The sequence below is a fragment of the Pleurodeles waltl genome, chromosome 3_1 (genome assembly GCF_031143425.1).
Source record: "Pleurodeles waltl isolate 20211129_DDA chromosome 3_1, aPleWal1.hap1.20221129, whole genome shotgun sequence".
Lineage (NCBI taxonomy): Eukaryota > Metazoa > Chordata > Amphibia > Caudata > Salamandridae > Pleurodeles > Pleurodeles waltl.
The window spans coordinates 1,648,725,477-1,648,746,682 of NC_090440.1; the positions used below are offsets into that span (position 1 = coordinate 1,648,725,477).

A 21,206-nucleotide genomic window follows, 5' to 3' on the forward strand; every position below is an offset into this window, starting at 1 on the left:
TGCTCCTGTTCCTGGGAGAAGTGAGATGAGATGGGGTGAAACCCAGAGGATACATCAAAACGGTACACACTTAAAGAAGACACATTAATGCGTCCAGGACAGAAAAGATGAGTTATGCATCTATCTTGTTTCTATTTCTTTCTCCAAGGCTTACGACAAGCCAGTTCTGTCATATGACTTAAGAAGGAGGAGCATGGTTTGCATTCCTACTAATCTTACTTGTATGTTGACAAAAAGTAATATCACTTTTCCCACAATTCTTCATTCCATTGTCGCATCATTGGATTGCTGCATCCTCCTCCAAGGTTTCTCTCATTTGGGTAGCGGTATTGTAATTTTTGACGATAAGAAGACTTACCACAATTTGCCTTTCTAATATTCAAAAATAGGATAATTTTTGTTCATAACAGGTTTTATAGAGTCATGAGCTCAGTTTCCTCACATATATCAGCTATTCCGTCTTCTTCTACCAACCCAAATGAAAGCTTTTGGAAAGAGCTTGACAATGCTTCTGAAAAGTTTTCAGAATTCTCCAAATACTTTATTACAGAATCCCACCCTATACATTCAAACAATTAATATAAGAACTATATTAGGCATTGACAATTAATTTCTCATTAGTTGGAAGTTGTCAGAGTGCCGTCTAAACAACCATGCCATTACAGAGAATAAGGTGACAATAATTTTAAACTGCTGTGAGCTCAGACCTGCTCACAGTGACATCTCGTGCATACAATAATTGTGGAATTGTGTTTTTCGTTCACATCTTGTCTTTTGTTATTATTGTGTCAGGTCTTTTTACTCTTCCCTTTCTACATCATCATCCGCTGTTGACTCAACAATACAATCGTGAAGTTGTTTGAAGAAGCATTATACTCATCTGGCAAGTTCGTCAGATCCATGTGTGAATAGCTGCATTGTGTTCTAGACTTTGTCATTTTTCTGTCCAATTATAAAACCAGGACTACAAATCCCATAATGCAAAGAATAATTCTGGACCAGAGCAGATAATCATGCTTAAACTTGGGAAACTTAGCAGCTATGATTATGTAAAGAGTTCAACATATTGATTAATGCTTCAACACCTTTTTCCTACAAATGTTTTACGTTATAGAGTACAGTCCCGTCTTTTATCAAACACAGCATGAAATATACCCATAAGGGAGTTATTCTGCTACAACAGGGAGTATCTCAAAATACTTGGTAACTATTCGTGTTTTCTAATGTCACAGAGATTTTAGTGAAAGCAATTACAATATGACAGCAAATTCCTTTGTAAAACATGCATCTCCAGTATTTAAGCAGCACTGTTTACAGAAATTATATTCTTTCAATTGTAAAACACCAAACAGGTCTAAAAGGTCTGTTTTTGTCATCACCCATGACATTCTAGTAACACAACTGTAAATTGGCAAGAGCCTGTACTCCATCGGTGGGGTCATGAACCTAGGTTCCCCACTTGTCTTTTTGTATTCCCAAATGAATCTGCTCTTCATGGTGTTTACGTGTCATACACAACTGAGAACAACAAAAAATAACACATAAAGTATTTCTTTCACTGTAACACTACAAAGCTGTGAGAATGACCTATTTGCTTTGTTCATATTACACTGCAGATGGAGCTGTGCCCTTGAAAAAGGGCAGTGTACATCTTAGCAGGATAATGGCATTCAGTATTTTTTGACTACCCAAAATTTACAGCAATTAAGTATGTCATTAGTTGGAATTCTTTCAAAAGCAACTCACCCCCGCAACTACGTCCTCCAGCCAGTTGCATAGTTATTTCATGTACATTTCCTAGAGCTATTCCTTAATAAAACAAAGCTGACCCTTAAGTTGGGGAATGTTGCATAGAAAAGGGTGTTGACATTGCTTCTTCTTGTAACTTTATATCCAAGTCCTGACTGCTTACTAAGCCTTGTCCCCACGGAGATATTGCCTCGTGTACGACCTAGAGCAGCCCTGCCCATTTTCACCTTTACCTTCTAATTAATACTGTTACTCCAAGCATAACGTGTCTATTTGTAGAGGGCAGGCTCACCCCTTAGGGCAGGCGTCTGCAACCTTTTCAATCACGAGAACTACTTCTGTTAAAAGAAAAACACCTTGAGCCACTGCCTTATCAATGGATTAGATAGAAATGGGGGAGGAAGAAAAGAAAGAAGGAAAAAGGAAAGCTTGGAGGCAAACAGGGAAGGAGAGGCGGGAAAACAGACAGAGAAAGAAAGCAACGGAGAGAAAGAAAGGAAGGAATGGTGAGTGAAATGAAAGAAGGGACATAGGATGCAATGAGAACATGAAGAGATAGAAGGAAGGAGATAAAGAAAGGGATGTAGTAAAGAAAAAGAACGAAAGTATGTAGAAAGGTGAGAAGAAAGGAACAGATAGCATGAAAGAAAAGAAGAAACAAAGAAAAGGAAGAAGGGGAAGAAAGAAGAAAGGAGAGGAGATGAAAGTAACAAATGAAGAAGAGAAAGAAGGAAAGGAATGAAGCAGAGGAGAAAATGACATAAGCACTAATGACGAGCAGGGCCCAAGAAAAGCAAAGAAAATGAGACAAAAAAGTGAAGAGAATAAGGAGAAAATGAAAGATGACGAGAATGAGATAAAAGAAACGACTCATGGACAAAAAAGAAGAAATACAGAAATGAAGGAAATAAAAAAACAAAGAAAGAAACATAGAAAGTGAGAAGGCAAGAAAGAAGCAAAGGTGAGAATAAAAAAAACGAGAGGAGAAAAACAGAAAGAAGGGCGACACAAGAGAAAGAAGAAAGAAAGAAGTGGAGTGAAGAAAATAATAATGAGAACATGAAAAAATCAATGTTTCTCTGTATGTAGTCATTGAAGCAAAACTTTTTCAAGGTGGTTTTCAGAGAGATTTGAAAAAATGTGCACCAAGACATTTATTTATTTTCAGGCCTTTATTAGACAGCGGTACCCACTTGTTTATTTAACAAAAAAGGTGGCCTGAACGTTGCTCTTGCACCCTCAGTGCGACCTCGCGGTAGCGGGCTCACAGTGATTTTAAGTGCAGCATTGGCCTGGCAGAAAGGCAGGTAGTTAAATCCTTCTGAACTCCAGGCAACGAGCCACTGGTAGCTCGCGGTCGACGTGTCAAAGAAGCCTGCCCTAGGAAATCTAGGCGCTGGACGGTAGATTATTTATTGTTATCCAACTCAATAATACTTATTTTATTGACCTTGGGGCGATGGCATGGTAAGTGGACCTGCTAGGTTTTGATCCTGTGACATTGAGGTCAAACGCAAATCTTGGGAGTGGGTGCATCAATCCACCAAGCCATAAGACACCGTGTCCCCGCCAATATTCTTACATTTTGTACGGGTGGACTTTCACTATTGCACTAGATAACTAGCACTCGCAAAACAAAAATGACTCTTGTTTAGTTGCCAATGTGAATGCTTTTTTGTTTTGTAATGATTGTTGTAAGGCTATTCCACAAACCGTTTTGCTTCATCTAAAAGTACACACTGGGCCAGTAGTCATTGGAACTATAATGGATTACTTTTTCTGTGTAAGTGCACGTTGTGCTGGAACAGAATGTCTTCAGTTACAGAGAAGTTAGCCTGTGGCTGGTGGGCTGACCCATTGCTCCTTAGTGTATGCTGCAGTGACCAAAAGAAAAATGTGAATGGCACACTAACCGACCAATTGATGAAGAGCGCCGATATAAAGACCCTTTAAGTAAGTGTATTACATATATTGTTCTACTAAAATCAAGAGTGCGTAGCTAACGCCAAATCTAAAAATAAAAGTAGGATTTACATTAAATACGTACTGCAGTGCCTGCCATGAGTTTGGCGCACAAGTGCCGAAGTGGTCGGATGCATTCTTCAATGCCAGATAGTAGCATGTGTAAACTGAAAATTAAAGACCAAAAGGAAGTGTACGTGCATTTACATCATCATGGTTCAGCAAAAGAGATGCATTTCAGCCTCGGGGTCATAGAAGCCAAATCACTGCCAGCGTGGAAATTTGTTTCAATTGTCAGTGAGGTGATCTAATGGAATAGGCATCCCATTGACCTGGGAGTCATAACTCTGGTGGTTCTTGCAGTATCCTAGTCAACAAACATTGGCACAGTTCAGAATAACTATAAAAATTGGGAAAGGGCCTCCGTCTCCGCCATAGTTAATTGGTTATTATCAGTGGTTCCAGATGCCACTTCGTTAAATCTGCTTAGGTTAGTCTTGTGCAGATGCAGTTTCTAGCCAAAGAACCCCCTGAAGTCCCTACTATATTTTCAATATAATAATTTAATTTGATGCTTCCCAATTATGTGTGCTGATTGCAGTGCCATGGTGGCACAGTCATACTTTACTTTGGGCCTGAGCTGTGACAAGAGGTGTGGTAGGTTAATTACAACACATTGTATTAACACCTTCATCTGAAGGTAGTAATCAGTGAGGGTAAAGGACTGCATTGTCTGATCCTTCATTAGTACTGTGTGACCTCTGTCAAGACCCCATTCACACAGTCTGTTGGTGCGCCATACAATGATCTGACCAATCTGACAAATGTTGTGATGATTTCCTCCAAGTCCAACAAAAGCCCCCTAAATTATGTTTCATTGTTAGGTAAGTCATAATTTGTTCATCTGTATGTGCACAATCAAGCATGACCATCAAGGTATTAGTGTGTGTCTTTGTAATCTTCCTGAGGCAGAAAATGTTGGGATGTCCATTTGCACAGCTGAGGCTTTATGGTTAGTAACCATCTTTGCAAACACTCTTATTTATGTTTGAAGGTAAAATGGGCTTATAGGCTTCTAATTTCTGTTGTTTTTGAAAGAGATAGCAGTCCTTTGATCCTCCTTATGAGTGGCCCTTAATTCCCGGTGGGTCGGGTAGCAAGAATTATTAGTACCATCAGGAACCGTAAGTGGCGCAGTATTATTGCACCTGGAATTCCTACGTGCAATAAGACTGCATGTTGCCCCCTCTAAAAGCAGTGGGATTATGAATTTACGACTTTACTGTTAACAAATTGTTCATTTTAGCATGAACTGGAGACATATTTTCTGAGTAAAGGCCATTCGGAAATCATCAGTAGAATTATCGAGGCATGCAAGGAGTGTCCTGACACTACCCATCTATTCTGAATGTTCTGTAGCATTCTCCATGTTCTCTTCTTTCACTGAAGACTTTGTTACCAGAGTCCAAGGACTAAAGTCGTTAGCAGCTTCTATTCCTTATGTAAGATCTGTTGACATTATGGTCCCCCAAGCCAATTTCCCAGATCATTGGGTACTTACATAGAGCACCATTCTTTAATCCTGCATTAGCTCTCCCTCAGTGACCTGAATCTAAAGATTTAAACTATAAGAGTCTGAAAATCAAGGCATAACAGAGCTGCATGTTGCATTTACACTCCCTTTACAGTAGGGCGGAGCTGCTCTGCCCTTTTCTCTTTTATACCTAATTATAAGAAATAAAGTTATTCTGCCTCTAATTGGTGATTTCACAGCACCCCACAGAGTGACAAGTGAGGCATGTTCCTCTAAGGTAAAGGTGAAACCTTCCCCTGACAGAAACTTAGACCTAACTCTACCTTCCTAATCAATATTCTTTCAATTCTTTGTTAATCTAGATGAATGTATCAGGTATAGAAATTGCTTTGTTTTCACATTTCAAATTAATTCCTTCCAGGCAGAGTTTATAATATATAAAACATGCTACATTGTGATTCTTGCTTAGGCACCTTAATCTTCAAAGCTCGGTCACTTTTGTTGGGAACATTTTCGGACCTCATGTAGTGGTGTAAAACTGTGTTGCCTTGAGATTCTCTTCGCACACTTTTTGGAAATGTGAATGAACTTCTGTGAATATATTTTGTTTCTTTCACGTTGTTCTAGAATCTTAACTGACTATTTAAAGCACTATATAGGTTTGGTTCCATTTACATATCACTATGTAATTACATAAACAATGAAAAAATATTCTGACAAATTATCTGGGGCTTCTGAAGAAGATCTCTGCTGACGTGGAATCCAGAAAACGTTGCCTTGGCCATCTTTATTAAATACTTTTTTCCAATATTGCTGTCTGTGAATTAGATGCAAGAACGTCCATAAAAGGTTATGTATACAACTATCTTTAATCAAATGCGAAAACCGAACCAGCCATTTACCGAATGAAATATAAAGTTCTTAATACAGAAATGACTTTGTTCTGGTTTGAATTAGTTTACTTTTCTGAGTACTTTAGTGATTGTATTTTAATTATTAGTGTTTACTAATAGTCATTTGTTTTCTTACAGACAGCAATTGAAAAGCTTACTCACGATTACTTAAATTTATTTCACTTTCCGCCGTTGACCAAGGTGAGTGTGTTTGCTTTTCTTCAAACTTAAAACTACACTATGTTCTCACACACATTTGTATGAGCCTTTTATTGTGGGGCACTACTCATGACTTGTACACTAGCACAAAGTTGTATTTTGGATGAAAGCAAAAACAAGGTGCTGTATTCTGAAACTCTTGTTAACCGGAACCACATCTACCTTATTTAGCATGGAAAGTGCGCTCCGTTATGAGGTTTGTATAACTATAAAATAAGAGTTAGTTTTCCATCATTAAATTTAATGGAGAAAGGGAGAGGAGACTCATGACTGGAGAGATAGGTGTACTGGTATGTATTCAACATTCTTTCAACATCGGCCGTGATCAGATGGCATTTACTGTATCCAAGTAAATGCTGAATTTAGATATCTGATCACCACCAAAGAAACTACTATTCCTTATTTAATGTAGCAGATCACAAAAAGTTGGCTGATGTAAATCGGTGAAATGTGATTGTATTTTTTATGCATTAAGTTGGATTATGAAGACTACAAGCATGGGCCAAACCTGTAAAAATCAGGAATATGTATATAATTCCGGTAATGTGGGACAAAGGATTTTTGGAGGAGCTACCACCACCTGAACACTCAGATGCCTCAAATCCCCTTCTACACTGAGACATGGCAAATAGGAAGCTCGTTCTCATGGCTTGTGGGTGCCTGAGCCCAGGACTTGAGTAATAAATGGCAAAGCTATCCCATGCTGTAATACGTCTGTGGTCTTGAATGAAGTAGGCAAGTCTGGGGGGACTTCTAAGGAAGGGACAGGACGATTCTTTGGGGAAAGCAAAAGCATGTTTTGACTGGCCAAGTGCAACTCTGGTAGGAGCTTTATTGCCCCTAATGACTCACCATAAACTTCAAAGGGTGTGATTCTGATAATCCTGGCTCCGGTAGTATAACACGTGGAAGGTTACATTACCCAGTTACCCTCTACAATTCCTTCTGTTCTTAGAACATGCTTTGGCCAATCCCCGGCTGGAGAGAACCATTCGCGTCCACCATTCACCCAAGAGGAATGTCACATTTTAAGGAGGGATATTCTTTATTTTATGTTACAATGGTATAGGCTCCTTGAATGGAGAGATTCAGTAGCCACTGCAGTGGGGAGACCCTACAGAGGAGCTTCATTCATAGATCAGAGTTACCTGTGATATCAGAGTTCTTGCACCATCACTGGAAGTACCCAAGAATCAGGTGGACACTCTGCATGTCACTCTCACTCACATATAGAGGAGTTGTTTATTTTTGTGATATCTTTCTGCAGTAACTCCTGAATCTCTGACCTGAGCTTGTTGAAGCTGCAGACAACAAAAGTTTCCCATCAGCTGAAATGGAGCAGGTTGAGATGATGGCTAGTCTTTAAGTTACATAGGACTCCAGAAGTTGAGCCTTTCTGTTGGTTACCAGAAGTACTGTGTCTGCCTGTTGCTTACAAGATGTATTGTGTTTAGCAGTGGACAAGTGCTGCAATGTCGGCGGTCATGCCACCCAAGAGACCACATCCTGTGAAAGCAAGGACGTATATTGTCTGGTAATGCCTGATGCATAATCAACTTATTTTGCTGTTAATGTCATGAGGATCCCCTTAATATCCTATAATGAGATGTGCTTTGCCCAGTCAGGCTGATACTCTCACTCGATACTGTGCACAGATATTTACCAAAGAAGAAAGGGATAAAAGCACAGCACATGAATGCCTGCAAATAAATCAACATCTTTAAACTAGGCATAGAGTGTGTTGCCATTTTTTTTGTAAATTTTGCTATGTGATTGTATCCCATTCATCAACCATCTCTTCTCTCATAGTGGCCTACGTCTAAGAATGTCTAAGAAAGTCTAGATGTCCTGTTCAAATGTTACGGTTCGAGCAGATAATAATAATGAATTATATGTTTATAGTGGTCTGTATTCCATTGTTTAATTATCTTACAGTATTCAGTTGCACTATTCATCAATGATCCATAATAATTTCACAAAAAGAGAAGCCTTGTGGTGGATCTAGCTACCATACACTGACCAACTTACTGAGCTCTACCACACCCCTTGGTTGACATTGGTCTGAACCGTGTTGATACAGAGAAACCCTAGCTATATTTTAGTCACAAGAGACTAGATAGTGGATTTCACACACTAGGTCGATGAACCAAACAAAATTTGTTTTAGAGAAAACGTTATTCGAAATACATCCTAAAGCATCACATATATCATATGATAAACAATTTAATTCCAATAACCACACCAGTTTATTAAGAAGTTAATGATTTATTTCCCTATATTAACAACGCTAGGGTCACAAAAATAATTCTCAAAGCCAAATGTTACATATAGAGAAACAACAAAGGTATATTCAAATGCCTTATATATCTAAGTTTAATCAGTGCGAAAAGACAAATAATCTCAATGGTTATTACACAAAACCATAGCAACAAAATCTGAGCAAGAGAAATTGAATACATCTGATAATGATAAGACAAAAATACCAATGACAATTCATGAGCATGTGAGTAACGCCTCACTAACCACTAATTAGCATCAACATGTTGGGCTTCATGTAAAAGTTTTAGTAACAAAAATTTAGAAAACATCTAAACTATGGCGCTATCAAAAATAAGCAGCAGTAAAAAACATTTGCAGCTGGTACCTGAAAAACAAAAGACAAATAACATTTCACAGCTCATACATTTAGCAAATCACTACAGTAATCAGCAACAATGTCTACTTCGTCATTGGGGCAGCAACATCAGGCACAAACATCAGGACAGGAACAGGAATAAGGATAGGGTAATGGTTTAGAATTTGGACTATGAGATACACTAAACCATCTAGACATAAGTTTAATATTGAACAGACATAAACTGATAAAGTACTGGAATGTCATTAAACTATCTAGAAAACATGAAATGTCAAAGTGACAGATTGTAAAGTAATAGAATCTCTAGAACTCAGGATACACTAAAATCCCAAGGAAGAATGAGCAACGATCAGTGGTGACTGAACATTAAATTAAACTTCTTAAATGAAAATGATTGGATAAAGCATGAGGCAAGAAGCAAGAGAGTTATGACCAATCAGAACATTAACTGATATCAAAATTATACAATTAGTTTACTCTAAGCTCTTCTATTTTCTATTATTCCACCGACTAAATCTAAACAAATACTTTAGTATCCTGTATTTCCTCTTCTTCAGCTTCATCTGTGGATCCATTGTTTTCACTTCACCGGAATACGAAGTCACAGGAAAACGATGACAAAATATGTTACCACACCATTTCTTTTCCCTCGAGGAAAGACATACAAGTTAGAAACATATCTATAAACAATGAAGTCAGTCAAACTACGGAACACACTAGAAACATTTTATAGCGCTTGCATTTGCACAGTAACCTTGCATCTGCTTCTATTTCAGTCCAGCAGAGGCAACACATTTAATTCTGGCATTTATTTTAGTTAAGAAACACACTCTCTTGAAAAGACAAAATAATTTCATCAGCTTAAGTTAGCATGGACAAAATATAGGCCTTACATAAGATGGTGGCCATTCAGTTAGTCACAATTCTCGTAAACACAATATTATTATTAAATTAATTCATACATTAATCTGTAGGTATAATTACGTAAAGACTAATCACTTATCAAGAAAATCTCATCTCTCACAACCTTAAATAACAATTTAGGCTCACTCCTCAGTGTAGAAGAGGATACAAATTTTGAACATTCTCCTGAAGAACTCTTGTGGCACGTAACACTCTATAGGCGCTTACTAATCACATGAATGTGAGGTAGCACTAGCAACATGAAACATATTTTTCAATATCTCCAATCATTCGATCTTCAGAATCCTTAAACTTTTTGTCTATTTACTTATTTGTTTAAGTGTTGCATTGTTTTTCTTTTAAATTTAATGTATTTATGAGAGCCAACTGTTTGTCTTGCCTAGAAAGGCATACTTTCAAACATGAAATAAATAAATAAAAGAATCATTGAATAGTTGGTTTCAAGTTTCCTTAACTTGTTCTCTATCCTCTTTGAATATTACTGCCTCTTTTACTATGTACCTGAAAATCAATAAAACATTCCATCAGCAACAAACATTTAATCCTGTACATATTAAAACTAGCTTTTCTAAAGTATTTTTTTGTATATTTTTCGGCATAGGATCCTGAAGCAGAACAAGATGAAAATGAAGAAAAAACTGTGAATTTGGAACTTGTTTTCGGTTATCACTTAAAACGAGGAACCAGTCCTGAGGTAAAAAAGGAGGAGGGGGTAGACTAACAAGTGTTAATTTGGGAGGTTTTTGATAAACTACATAATACAAATTATTTGTTCTCGTCATAGTCAAATAATTGTGTTTGAACACTTTTTTTTGCTGAATCACTGGGTTTGAGCCCTTTCACAGAATGACAAAAACTGGCCAGGGGCTAAAGAGGTCAGCCGGCTGCGCAGCCAAATTTTAAAGGCCATGTTACTGGCCTTTTTTTATATGTGATGTACATGACCCTTATTCATGGGCCTTAAATGGAGGTCACGCCTCTGACTGCAATAGGAGTTATAAAGCCCTGGGTAGAATTTGATCTGAGTGCTTCAAGTCTAAAACAAAAGCACAGACTTTTCCCAGAGGTAGTATGTGGTGAAGAAGAAATGGTCAAAATGAAATGGCAAAATATAAAGAGAGTGAGGTGTGGTATCTGTCTTTTTGTAACAATGTCAGATTGCATTTATAATATAAGGTCTACACACTTGTGGTTGAATGTATGCTCCATTACAGCTATTACTTTCAATTGAAGCAAATAATCAGGGGTTCGAAAACAAAATGTTTATGAAAACACTTTACTGCCAATCCTTTGAGCTTTATTTTCTACCATCTCTAAAGGACTTAGAAACGTGCCTGCTTAGCAGGTATTGTTCCTACAGAGTAATTGCAGAGACAGTGCTTTTTAGGTGTGGTTTGAGGACACAGCTGTCTGCATGGTGAATGGATATCAAATCTTTAAAATATAGCGTGGGCTATGGCTCCCCCAGAAGAGTTTTACTTTCTCTCCTCGTGCTATTGGCTGTTTGGTGTATCAATCCACCTTCAAAGAAGTGCACTCATTGTAATGCATGAGGTACTATTTTACATCTAAAAAGTACAGTCAATAATAATGCTGCTTCTCACATTCACACAAAAGCTACATTATTTCCACTGTTTAAAAACCTGGTGACGACCCAAAAATTGTAAATACTTTTTGCCCTATTTTCTTACTGCCCTGTTGTGCTCAGCTAAGTTTGCTCTAATGCATTTGATTCTGAACTTGTAGACCCTTATCTAGCAGGGTATTGGCCAAGATATAATATGGAAACAGTGATTTTATCGGTAATTGATGACTTGAGAAGGGACCTGGATGATGGCCACACTTCAGCCTCAATCCTACTCGATTTATCGGCGGCTTTTGACACAGTTGATTATGAGCACCGGGGTTTATGGGGAATGCTTTTAACTGACTCTCCTCTTTTCTGATGAATAGATTGCGAGCAGTTCCACTTACTCCATATAGGGCATCAGATATAATGATTGAGTATGGTGTTCCACGAGTCTCAACTCTGTTACTCTATCATTTTACTATCTATATCCCATCTCTTATAAAAGAGCTGTAAAAAAGAGCTGTTGGATTTGTAACTATGCTAATGATTGTCCAATCTTATTTCAGCTTGATATTCTGGTCCTACCACAGGATAACTTCAAAGATCTGCTGTGCTTTATCAGTAGATGGATGGGACATAAGCACCTAAAACTGAATGATGAAAAGACTGACATTTTGATTTTTAAATCAAAATTCTTCAATATGGTAAAGCCATTTTTGACCCTCAGAAATTGGTGCTTTACCATCGCTGAAGCCAGCTGTAAAAAGCCTCAGAGTTCTAAACGTTCAACACCTTTAATTTATACCTCAAGTTAATGTTTGGCCTTAGAGTGTTTTGTAATCTTGCAACCCATTAAGAAGATTCAATTATTTATCTCTTTTGGAGCTATGAAGACTATTAGGGCAGCTGTTATAAGTGAAGTGTTGGACTATGTGAATAGCATATATTTTGGCCTCCCTGATTCTGATTGAAAAAGGCTTCAACTGATGCATAGTGCCACCGCAAGGCTAATTTTCTTCATTTCTCGAAAAACACAGATTGCAGCTTCCCTGAAGAGCATTCATTGATTGCCAATCAGACAGCATATTACATTTAGAATTTGTTACCTAACCTTTAAGGACCTACAGGAACCGGCCCCAGACTTCCAAAGTGGCCATTTGCTTAGATGTGTTCCAGGGAGAGCTCTTCGATCTATGACTGCCAACCTTTTGGTGGTGCCTAGATTTCGAAAATTAAGGAATGGAGGATGTAGATTTTCAACACTGGCACCAAGGAAAGGAAACACTCTATCAGCTGAGATCTCCTCAATCACAAAACCGGCTCTGTTTTGGAAACTATTAAAGACCTGGAGCAGGCTTTTGATACTTACATATAATCTTTCGAGTTCTGTGTTACACTTTTTGATGTGATAGAGTCAAGACACCTTGGGCCATATGTACAAACACATTTTCCCATTGACACAGAATGGGGACAACCATTTGATACATCTTGCCCCTTGGGTAAATATTGTGCCTTATAAATGCCCCTTAACATAACATAACATGAGATAACTTGCCATCTAAAAGTCTAAAACGCATCCCTTACTGGTTATAATGTATGTATAGGATGTTATTGCATTTGAAATAGCGGTCGACTTTCAAGACCTTCTGGGCTGATGCTCTCATAGATAACAATAGCTACACCACAAAGGGTCAGGTACCACTCACTGTGTTTTTAGAACAAAGAAATTAATCGGTATTGTTTCCCAGGAGGCTAAATTCTTCATTAAGGTCAGGTTTTCAGGTTCTACTAGAGAAAAATAGACATCTACTGTAGTAAATAACAAAGTGGGACATTCCCTAGCATTTAACTCTTTTAGAAAACGTATTTCAAGAAAGTGTAAGCGTTTCACTCAGCTAGCTCAATTCACATATATTGGTGGTGTTTTGGAAACGTACTCCCTTCTGATTATGTCAGAGTTTCAAACAATTTTCTGACTTTTATGAGCTTCATAAAAACACTACACCAGTCATAGATTTCCATGGTTACTCACATGTGTAAATATGACATTCTTGGAATTCCACCCAAAAACAAAGGTCTATTAGCAGCTATTTCTCCTAAAGAAAGCAAAACCATTTCTTCTACAACTCAACTTCAGTATAAATAAGAGGTGAAGTCCCACTCAGGAGGTTCTTGAAATTGTAAAAGTAAAGATTTATTTCATTGTTGTACAGGCATTGTAGTCCCAATTATTCAAAGAGTCACTTATTTATAGGGCAAAATGCAGAGTCGAAAGTCCAAAAATGAAGACAAAAGAAGAGGAGAGGATCAGCCAACACGTGTTTCGCCCCCTCTGGCTATATATAAGCCGGGGCTTTCTCAAGGCTGGAAATAAACAGAAAAATCAAATTCAAGTAGAGTTACTCATATAAACAGGTAAGATGTCATCAGAGACACCATCAAGAAAGTGAGCAGAGAAGAAGTCCTGTGCAAAAATAAGTTGGGATGTGATAATCCAAGGATAAGAAAGAATTTTAATTATTGTGACCAATTAAATAACTAGGAATTAGTAGGTGATTAGGATCAGACTCAAACCTTTGGAAGTCCATAAGAATCAGGAAAGCAAACAATGACATGTCATTCGTGCTCACAAAAGGAAGTGATGTTAGAAAAGATGGTGAGGTTTGGGAAAGAGATTTTTTGAAGAGAAAAAAAGTCCACGATTGCATCCAGTGTACCCAATACCAAAGGAAATCAGAAAAAACCTAGATGAATCTGTGCTCGAAAATGAAAAATAGTAGTAAGGGAATACTGAGATACTAGCAAACATACCACGGGAAGTGAGGCAGACATATGTGGAATAAAAACTGATATAGTAATTTTCTGTAAGGAGACAATAGTCTATCGGTTGAAGCATTCAAAAACTTTTCAAAAATATGATAGAAGATATTGTAAAGCTTATAGCTAGTCGTGTAACCTATGATACAATTAGTAAATAGATTAAGGAATACATAATATATTACGGCATATAACGCAAAACAGTAGACATTCACGGAGTTAATTAGAGAAACCACCTTCTAAAAAGTAAGCTACAGTTCGAAATTCAAAAAGATCCAATCTTAGAAGCTTAATCGAATGAGGGAAGATACTGCATATAATCTAATAGTTGTGGCATTCTGAGCTTCGATCGATGATATTAGAAGGCTTATATCGGTCGAACAGCTATAACACACGTAATTCGTAAGTTCAGAAATACAAACAAGTTAAATTTAGGCGTATTTAAACAAAACAGTAAACAGTCACGGTGTTTAATGGAGAGACCACCTTCTTGAAAGTAGGCTATGTTATGGGGTTCAATGAGAGCCAATTTTAGAAAATCCCGCTTATAGGTAATTTTATCTACAAATAGCGAGTGTACTCCTGTTCTTACCTTATTTCAAATGCATGGAATCAAAATGCCGTACAAATACGGCCAAAAACAGAGAAGAACACGGGAAACGGGACGGGCACGTACGCGTTTGAATTCGCGTTCAAATGTCTGTGTCTAAATAAGAGAAATGGGGATAGAGAGAGGACTCACACTTTACGGGGCGGACAGCGTCATCTTGGTGAGCAATGGGGAAAATAGCTGTCATCTTTAAGTAGCTGAGTTAAGACATCGGTGCAAATAGCTCCATCTTATTGAAACCATGTTCTACCGAATTTATGTAATAAGGTAATGTTCGGTGAGACACGTAATAAGCAAAAGCCAGGTAAGTTATATCAAAAGGATAATAGAGTACATGAAAAGAAGAAAGAAAAGAGAAGAAGAAGGGAAAAAAGAAGGGAAAAAGGGGAAAAAAGAAAAAAGAAAGAAGGAAAAAAGGAATAAGATAGGGGAAAGGGCCAAAGAGATTTAATGAATACAGATAAAGAAAAAAGAAACTGAAAGACAGCTAGTAAGTAAACAGCAATGCAATTGGAAACAACATTATTACTTGAATATCAAGCGTACAGTAAAACAGAATAGAACCAAAAACAATGAATCGAGCATGTACATTTATAAAAAAGAACTAGAGTTGAGCTTAAACAAATGTCAAACATGGACCTATTCCAGTTCCTGAAAGGCGAAAGGAGGAAAAGGAAGAGGCACAAAACCTTATATTATTTACATTAGCCAAAAATGCCATTCATGATCTTTGTTGAGACCATTGTTAACAGTATCATGTTTGATTATTAGACGGCTCTCTTCTTGGCGTAATCGCAGTGGTGTGTTACCTCCTCTCGGGGAGGATGTAATACGTTGTAAACCACTAAAGGTAAAGGTGTTCCGAAAATGTTCCTGTATTCGAATTTTTAAAGGACGGACAGTGCTACCAATATAGGTTCAGTTACAGTTCGAATACAGGAACATTTTCGGAACATACAAAAGTCTGATATTCAAGCACCTATGGTTGAACACTTTATCAAGTGCCACCAATACCAACGCACCTTTACCTTTAGTGGTTTACGACGTATTACATCCTCCCCGAGAGGAGGTAACACACCACTGCGATTACGCCAAGAAGAGAGCCGTCTAATAATCAAACATGATACTGTTAACAATGGTCTCAACAAAGATCATGAATGGCATTTTTGGCTAATGTAAATAATATAAGGTTTTGTGCCTCTTCCTTTTCCTCCTTTCGCCTTTCAGGAACTGGAATAAGTCCATGTTTGACATTTGTTTAAGCTCAACTCTAGTTCTTTTTTATAAATGTACATGCTCGATTCATTGTTTTTGGTTCTATTCTGTTTTACTGTACGCTTGATATTCAAGTAATAATGTTGTTTCCAATTGCATTGCTGTTTACTTACTAGCTGTCTTTCAGTTTCTTTTTTCTTTATCTGTATTCATTAAATCTCTTTGGCCCTTTCCCCTATCTTATTCCTTTTTTCCTTCTTTCTTTTTTCTTTTTTCCCCTTTTTCCCTTCTTTTTTCCCTTCTTCTTCTTTTTTCTTTCTTCTTTTCATGTACTCTATTATCCTTTTGATATAACTTACCTGGCTTTTGCTTATTATGTTTCTCACCGAACATTACCTTATTACATAAATTCGGTAGAACATGGTTTCAATAAGATGGAGCTATTTGCACCGATGTCTTAACTCAGCTACTTAAAGATGACAGCTATTTTCCCCATTGCTCACCAAGATGACGCTGTCCGCCCCGTAAAGTGTGAGTCCTCTCTCTATCCCCATTTCGCTTATTTAGACACAAACATTTGAACGTGAATTCAAACGCGTACGCGCCCGTCCCGTTTCCCGTGTTCTTCTCTGTTTTTGGCCGTATTTGTACGGCATTTTGATTCCATGCATTTGAAATAAGGTAAGAACAGGAGTACACTCGCTATTTGTAGATAGATTTACCTATAAGCGGGATTTTCTAAAATTGGCTCTCATTGAACCCCGTAACATAGCCTACTTTCAAGAAGGTGGTCTCTCCATTAAACACTGTGACTGTTTACTGTTTTGTTTAAATATGCCTAAATTTAACTTATTTGTATTTCTGAACTTACGAATTACGTGTGTTATAGCTGTTCGACCGATATAAGCCTTCTAATATCATCGATCGAAGCTCAGAATGCCACAACTATTAGATTATATGCAGTATCTTCCCTCATTCGATTAAGCTTCTAAGATTGGATCTTTTTGAATTTCGAACTGTAGCTTACTTTTTAGAAGGTGGTTTCTCTAATTAACTCCGTGAATGTCTACTGTTTTGCGTTATATGCCGTAATATATTATGTATTCCTTAATCTATTTACTAATTGTATCATAGTTTACACGACTAGCTACAAGCTTTACAATATCTTCTATCATATTTTTGAAAAGTTTTTGAATGCTTCAACCGATAGACTATTGTCTCCTTACAGAAAATGACTATTTCAGTTTTTATTCCACATATGTCTGCCTCACTTCCCGTGATATGTTTGCTAGTATCTCAGTATTCCCTTACTACTATTTTTCATTTTCGAGCACAGATTCACCTAGGTTTTTTCTGATTTCCTTTGGTATTGGGTACACTGGATGCAATCGTGGACTTTTTTTCTCTTCAAAAAATCTCTTTCCCAAACCTCACAATCTTTTCTAACATCACTTCCTTTTGGGAGCACGAATGACATGTCACCGTTTGCTTTCCTGATTCTTATGGACTTCCAAAGGTTTGAGTCTGATCCTAATCACCTACTAATTCCTAGTTATGTAATTGGTCACAATAATTAAAATTCTTTCTTATCTTTGGATTATCACATCCCAACTTATTTTTGCACAGGACTTCTTCTCTGCTCACTTTCTTGATGGTGTCTCTGATGACATCTTACCTGTTTATATGAGTAACTCTACTTGAATTTGATTTTTCTGTTTATTTCCAGCCTTGAGAAAGCCCCGGCTTATATATAGCCAGAGGGGGCGAAACACGTGTTGGCTGATCCTCTCCTCTTCTTTTGTCTTCATTTTTGGACTTTCGACTCTGCATTTTGCCCTATAAATAAGTGACTCTTTGAATAATTGGGACTACAATGCCTGTACAACAATGAAATAAATCTTTACTTTTACAATTTCAAGAACCTCCTGAGTGGGACTTCACCTCTTATTTATATTGTATACTCTCTTTAGAGTACGTGGGTCCCTGTCCTCTGGTCAAGTCCCCCATCTCATGAAGTAGGCATTCAATACAGGAGAATAGTGACTTTGGGCCCCCTCCAATTCTTGGAGCTTTTTGATCACAACTCAACTTCAGACCTCCTGTTCAGGCAGTCTTGCATCTTTATGGCAGTAACACTCTACTCCTTAGCCTCCCAGACTCCACATTGGCCCCACTTAGGCATCCTATACGATATAACACACTTTATCCAGGACCTGAAGAATTACATCCCCCCCCCCATGATGATGGAAATCCATTGGATGCCATTGCCGGCCCACACCATCTTTAAATCCTGCTGCATCATTTGCATATCCTGCAGACAAGTCACAATCTCTGGTTCTTTTCTGCCCAAGAAATAACAAGACAGCAGGCCTTTTCCATCTCTGCACACAGGATCTAAAACAACATCCCTGTATCCATTAGGAAAGGCAGTAATAATATACGCCTGCAATCAGAACCCAGCTACCTCTCCTAGCACAAGATGGATGTATGCTTATCCTTTCCCCAGTAGGCTTCAAGGAACAAGGCACTGTACCTCTTTAAAGAGAACACCCTCCACACTATTTGCATATTGGGGAGTATATGCTGGTTTCATTGATTGGAAAATAGAAAACTACATGCCCCATCCTGCTTTTTGTTGATGGCTGAAAAAACAGAGCTGGGTGAAGGTCACACATATGAGGCCAATAGACTGCTTTGTAGTAAGGAGGTTATTTGACAACTAAAACACGCACGCCCCAAGCAGGAAAAATGGCATGCCTGCATGAAATATGCTAACAAAACTGAATTGGCTCTCATGCGCAGCCCTTATCTGGATTGCTCTTTGGGACCTGAGTTCCATATTTCACATTTAAAGAAACTAACAAAGGATGCCTATCCAAAAATGACATCCTGCTGCCTTGCAACTTGTGCTGTTAATTAAACATACTCCGTGAAATAAACGCGCTACACTGTCACCTAAGATTTAAATCGAATGCCAAGTAATCTTGAAAACATGTCAGGACCTTTATAAACATGTCTGCCAATCACCGCTCGCAGCCTTTTTGTGTAGCTAAATGCGTGTCATGTGATGTCATTAAAAGTATGCTTCATTTGACTTGATGCAATTCAGTTTTGAAGAAAACCTTAAAAGCCTTCGTCCGCGCGCATCCGGGGATAAGGCAATCTAGTGGTAACCGTATCGGAACTAGTCTCTAGTTAGTAGCAATCTGCCCTGACCTCAGTCGCACACCATTGTTAAGGGTATAACAAATTTACATATTTTGCAGTAAAACATCAGCCATTTGCATGACTGTGTCAAGTTTTATTTGATTCTTTCACCTAAAAATGACTCATTTTCCTTTCTTGTATTTTAAAAACCAACTACTCTAAGCTTGTTTGAGAATAATCAAAAATTGCCCATTTAGCTAGAAGTCATTTTCTTTTCAAAAGGCAAATGTTATTTAATCTTTCAGCTGTTCATTGTGCCATCATAAATACTTTCTTTTCAGCACAGTTGTGGGGACTGAAATGAGCCCACTAATTGCCTCCCATTTCGACTGACATGTGGTGGTTTAGTGGAAAGAGAACACAGCAGGGAGAAGGAAATAGGAGGCTGAGAAAATGAGAGCTAATTATTTTCCCTGCCTCATGTCAGGCTCTGTGTCAGCCTTGTTTTTACAAACTGGAAGGTTTAGCACTAAATAAAACAAACTGGCGTCATGTTTTTATATACTGGCAGTGTCAGGGAAGCAGCTGCACATCTCAAAGACAATATAATGCCGGCATTCGCATGGACACCATCTGACAGCCACTGTGCGCCACAACTAATGAGGATATCACAGTGATGCCAAGTGAAAGGTGCTGAATTATGTATGATTCTTCATCAGTGCGGCAGTAGTGCTGTACATCATTATGAGACATTGTTTTGCGGCAGAGATTAAAACATTCGCAGGCCCGGACCCGGCAACCTATCTGCGCACGTGAACCGGGCTGTCCGGAAGATTTTCGGGGAAAGATGGGCTAGGATTTGATCTTGACTAAAAATATCTCGTGGGACAAAGCGCTCTCTGGGGTCATGACACTGTACTTCTGGCGGGCTCGTTCATTCTTCTGTGTAGCTATTTATAATATTAGATTTTATATATATATGTGTATATATATATATATATATATATATATATAAATATATATATATATATATATATATATATATATATATAGTGTGTGTGTGTGTGTACAAAAGTTGCAAACATAAGTTTTGCAAACTACAGAATTTTCATTTCGGGAAATGTTCGCGTATTACCCGAAATGCATTTTTCACTGGCATCTTGAGGCATCTGCCATCTGCGAAGGTAGAGCGCACACAAAAAGGTCGTGCGAGGAACCGGTTTGAGAAGAAAATATATCTTCCGAGCAGAAAATGTGTCGTATAATACTAGAACCATCTTGCGCAGGCACAAGGTTTTGCGTTTTGTGGAATGTGAAAATGTCACACTTTAGGGACAAGGCGAGATGGCGTCGGTGCAACAAAACAATCTCATATCCGTTGAAAAGAGCCCATACACATTGGTCTGAATAAACAGATAGACTGGTGAAAAAATGTACATACTCTTTCCTAGACAAAATCTACTGTGAAAAATTATGATGTCCCTAACCAGTTAGTTTTTATGCCACAGTAATACAAAGCCAAAATTCAGTTTTCCTCACACTGGAGGGCAAGTGAGCTATTTTTTGATAACACTCAGGTGCATGTAGTTGGTGTCAAGTACATGCAAGGTAGTAAGGCTTTCCAGCCCTTTAATAAACTGTAGTTCAGCCAGGACAAGACTGCTCCCCTGGCACCCTAAAGAGATGCAAGCATCATGGACCCATAACTGTTGATCTTCAGTTGGACATGTGTGCACCTACTAAAGTTTACCTCAGTGCTAAGTAAAATATTGTGGGTTCATAAAAACATTTATGAGTAAAGGAAGTAGTACTAGAGGAATATTCTTACATACGTTTTTGAAGTGGCCACGAAACGTAAAACTATCTGTACTAATTCTACATAAATAATTGCTGAGTATTCCCATTTTAAGTGTTCTGGTGCCAATTCACAA

The 21,206-nt window shown here is 38.0% G+C and overlaps 1 protein-coding gene across 4 annotated transcripts in view; it reads left to right on the forward strand.

Moving 5' to 3' along the window:
* MAP3K20 (mitogen-activated protein kinase kinase kinase 20) overlaps positions 1–21,206 on the forward strand; it is an 800,901-nt gene that overhangs the window by 703,199 nt on the left and 76,496 nt on the right. For all 4 annotated transcript variants that reach the window (XM_069225358.1, XM_069225359.1, XM_069225357.1 and 1 more), the window contains exons 15-16: positions 6,277–6,339; positions 10,518–10,610. In XM_069225358.1, the coding sequence (XP_069081459.1) occupies positions 6,277–6,339; positions 10,518–10,610 (156 nt within the window). The remainder of the gene's footprint in view (positions 1–6,276; positions 6,340–10,517; positions 10,611–21,206) is intronic.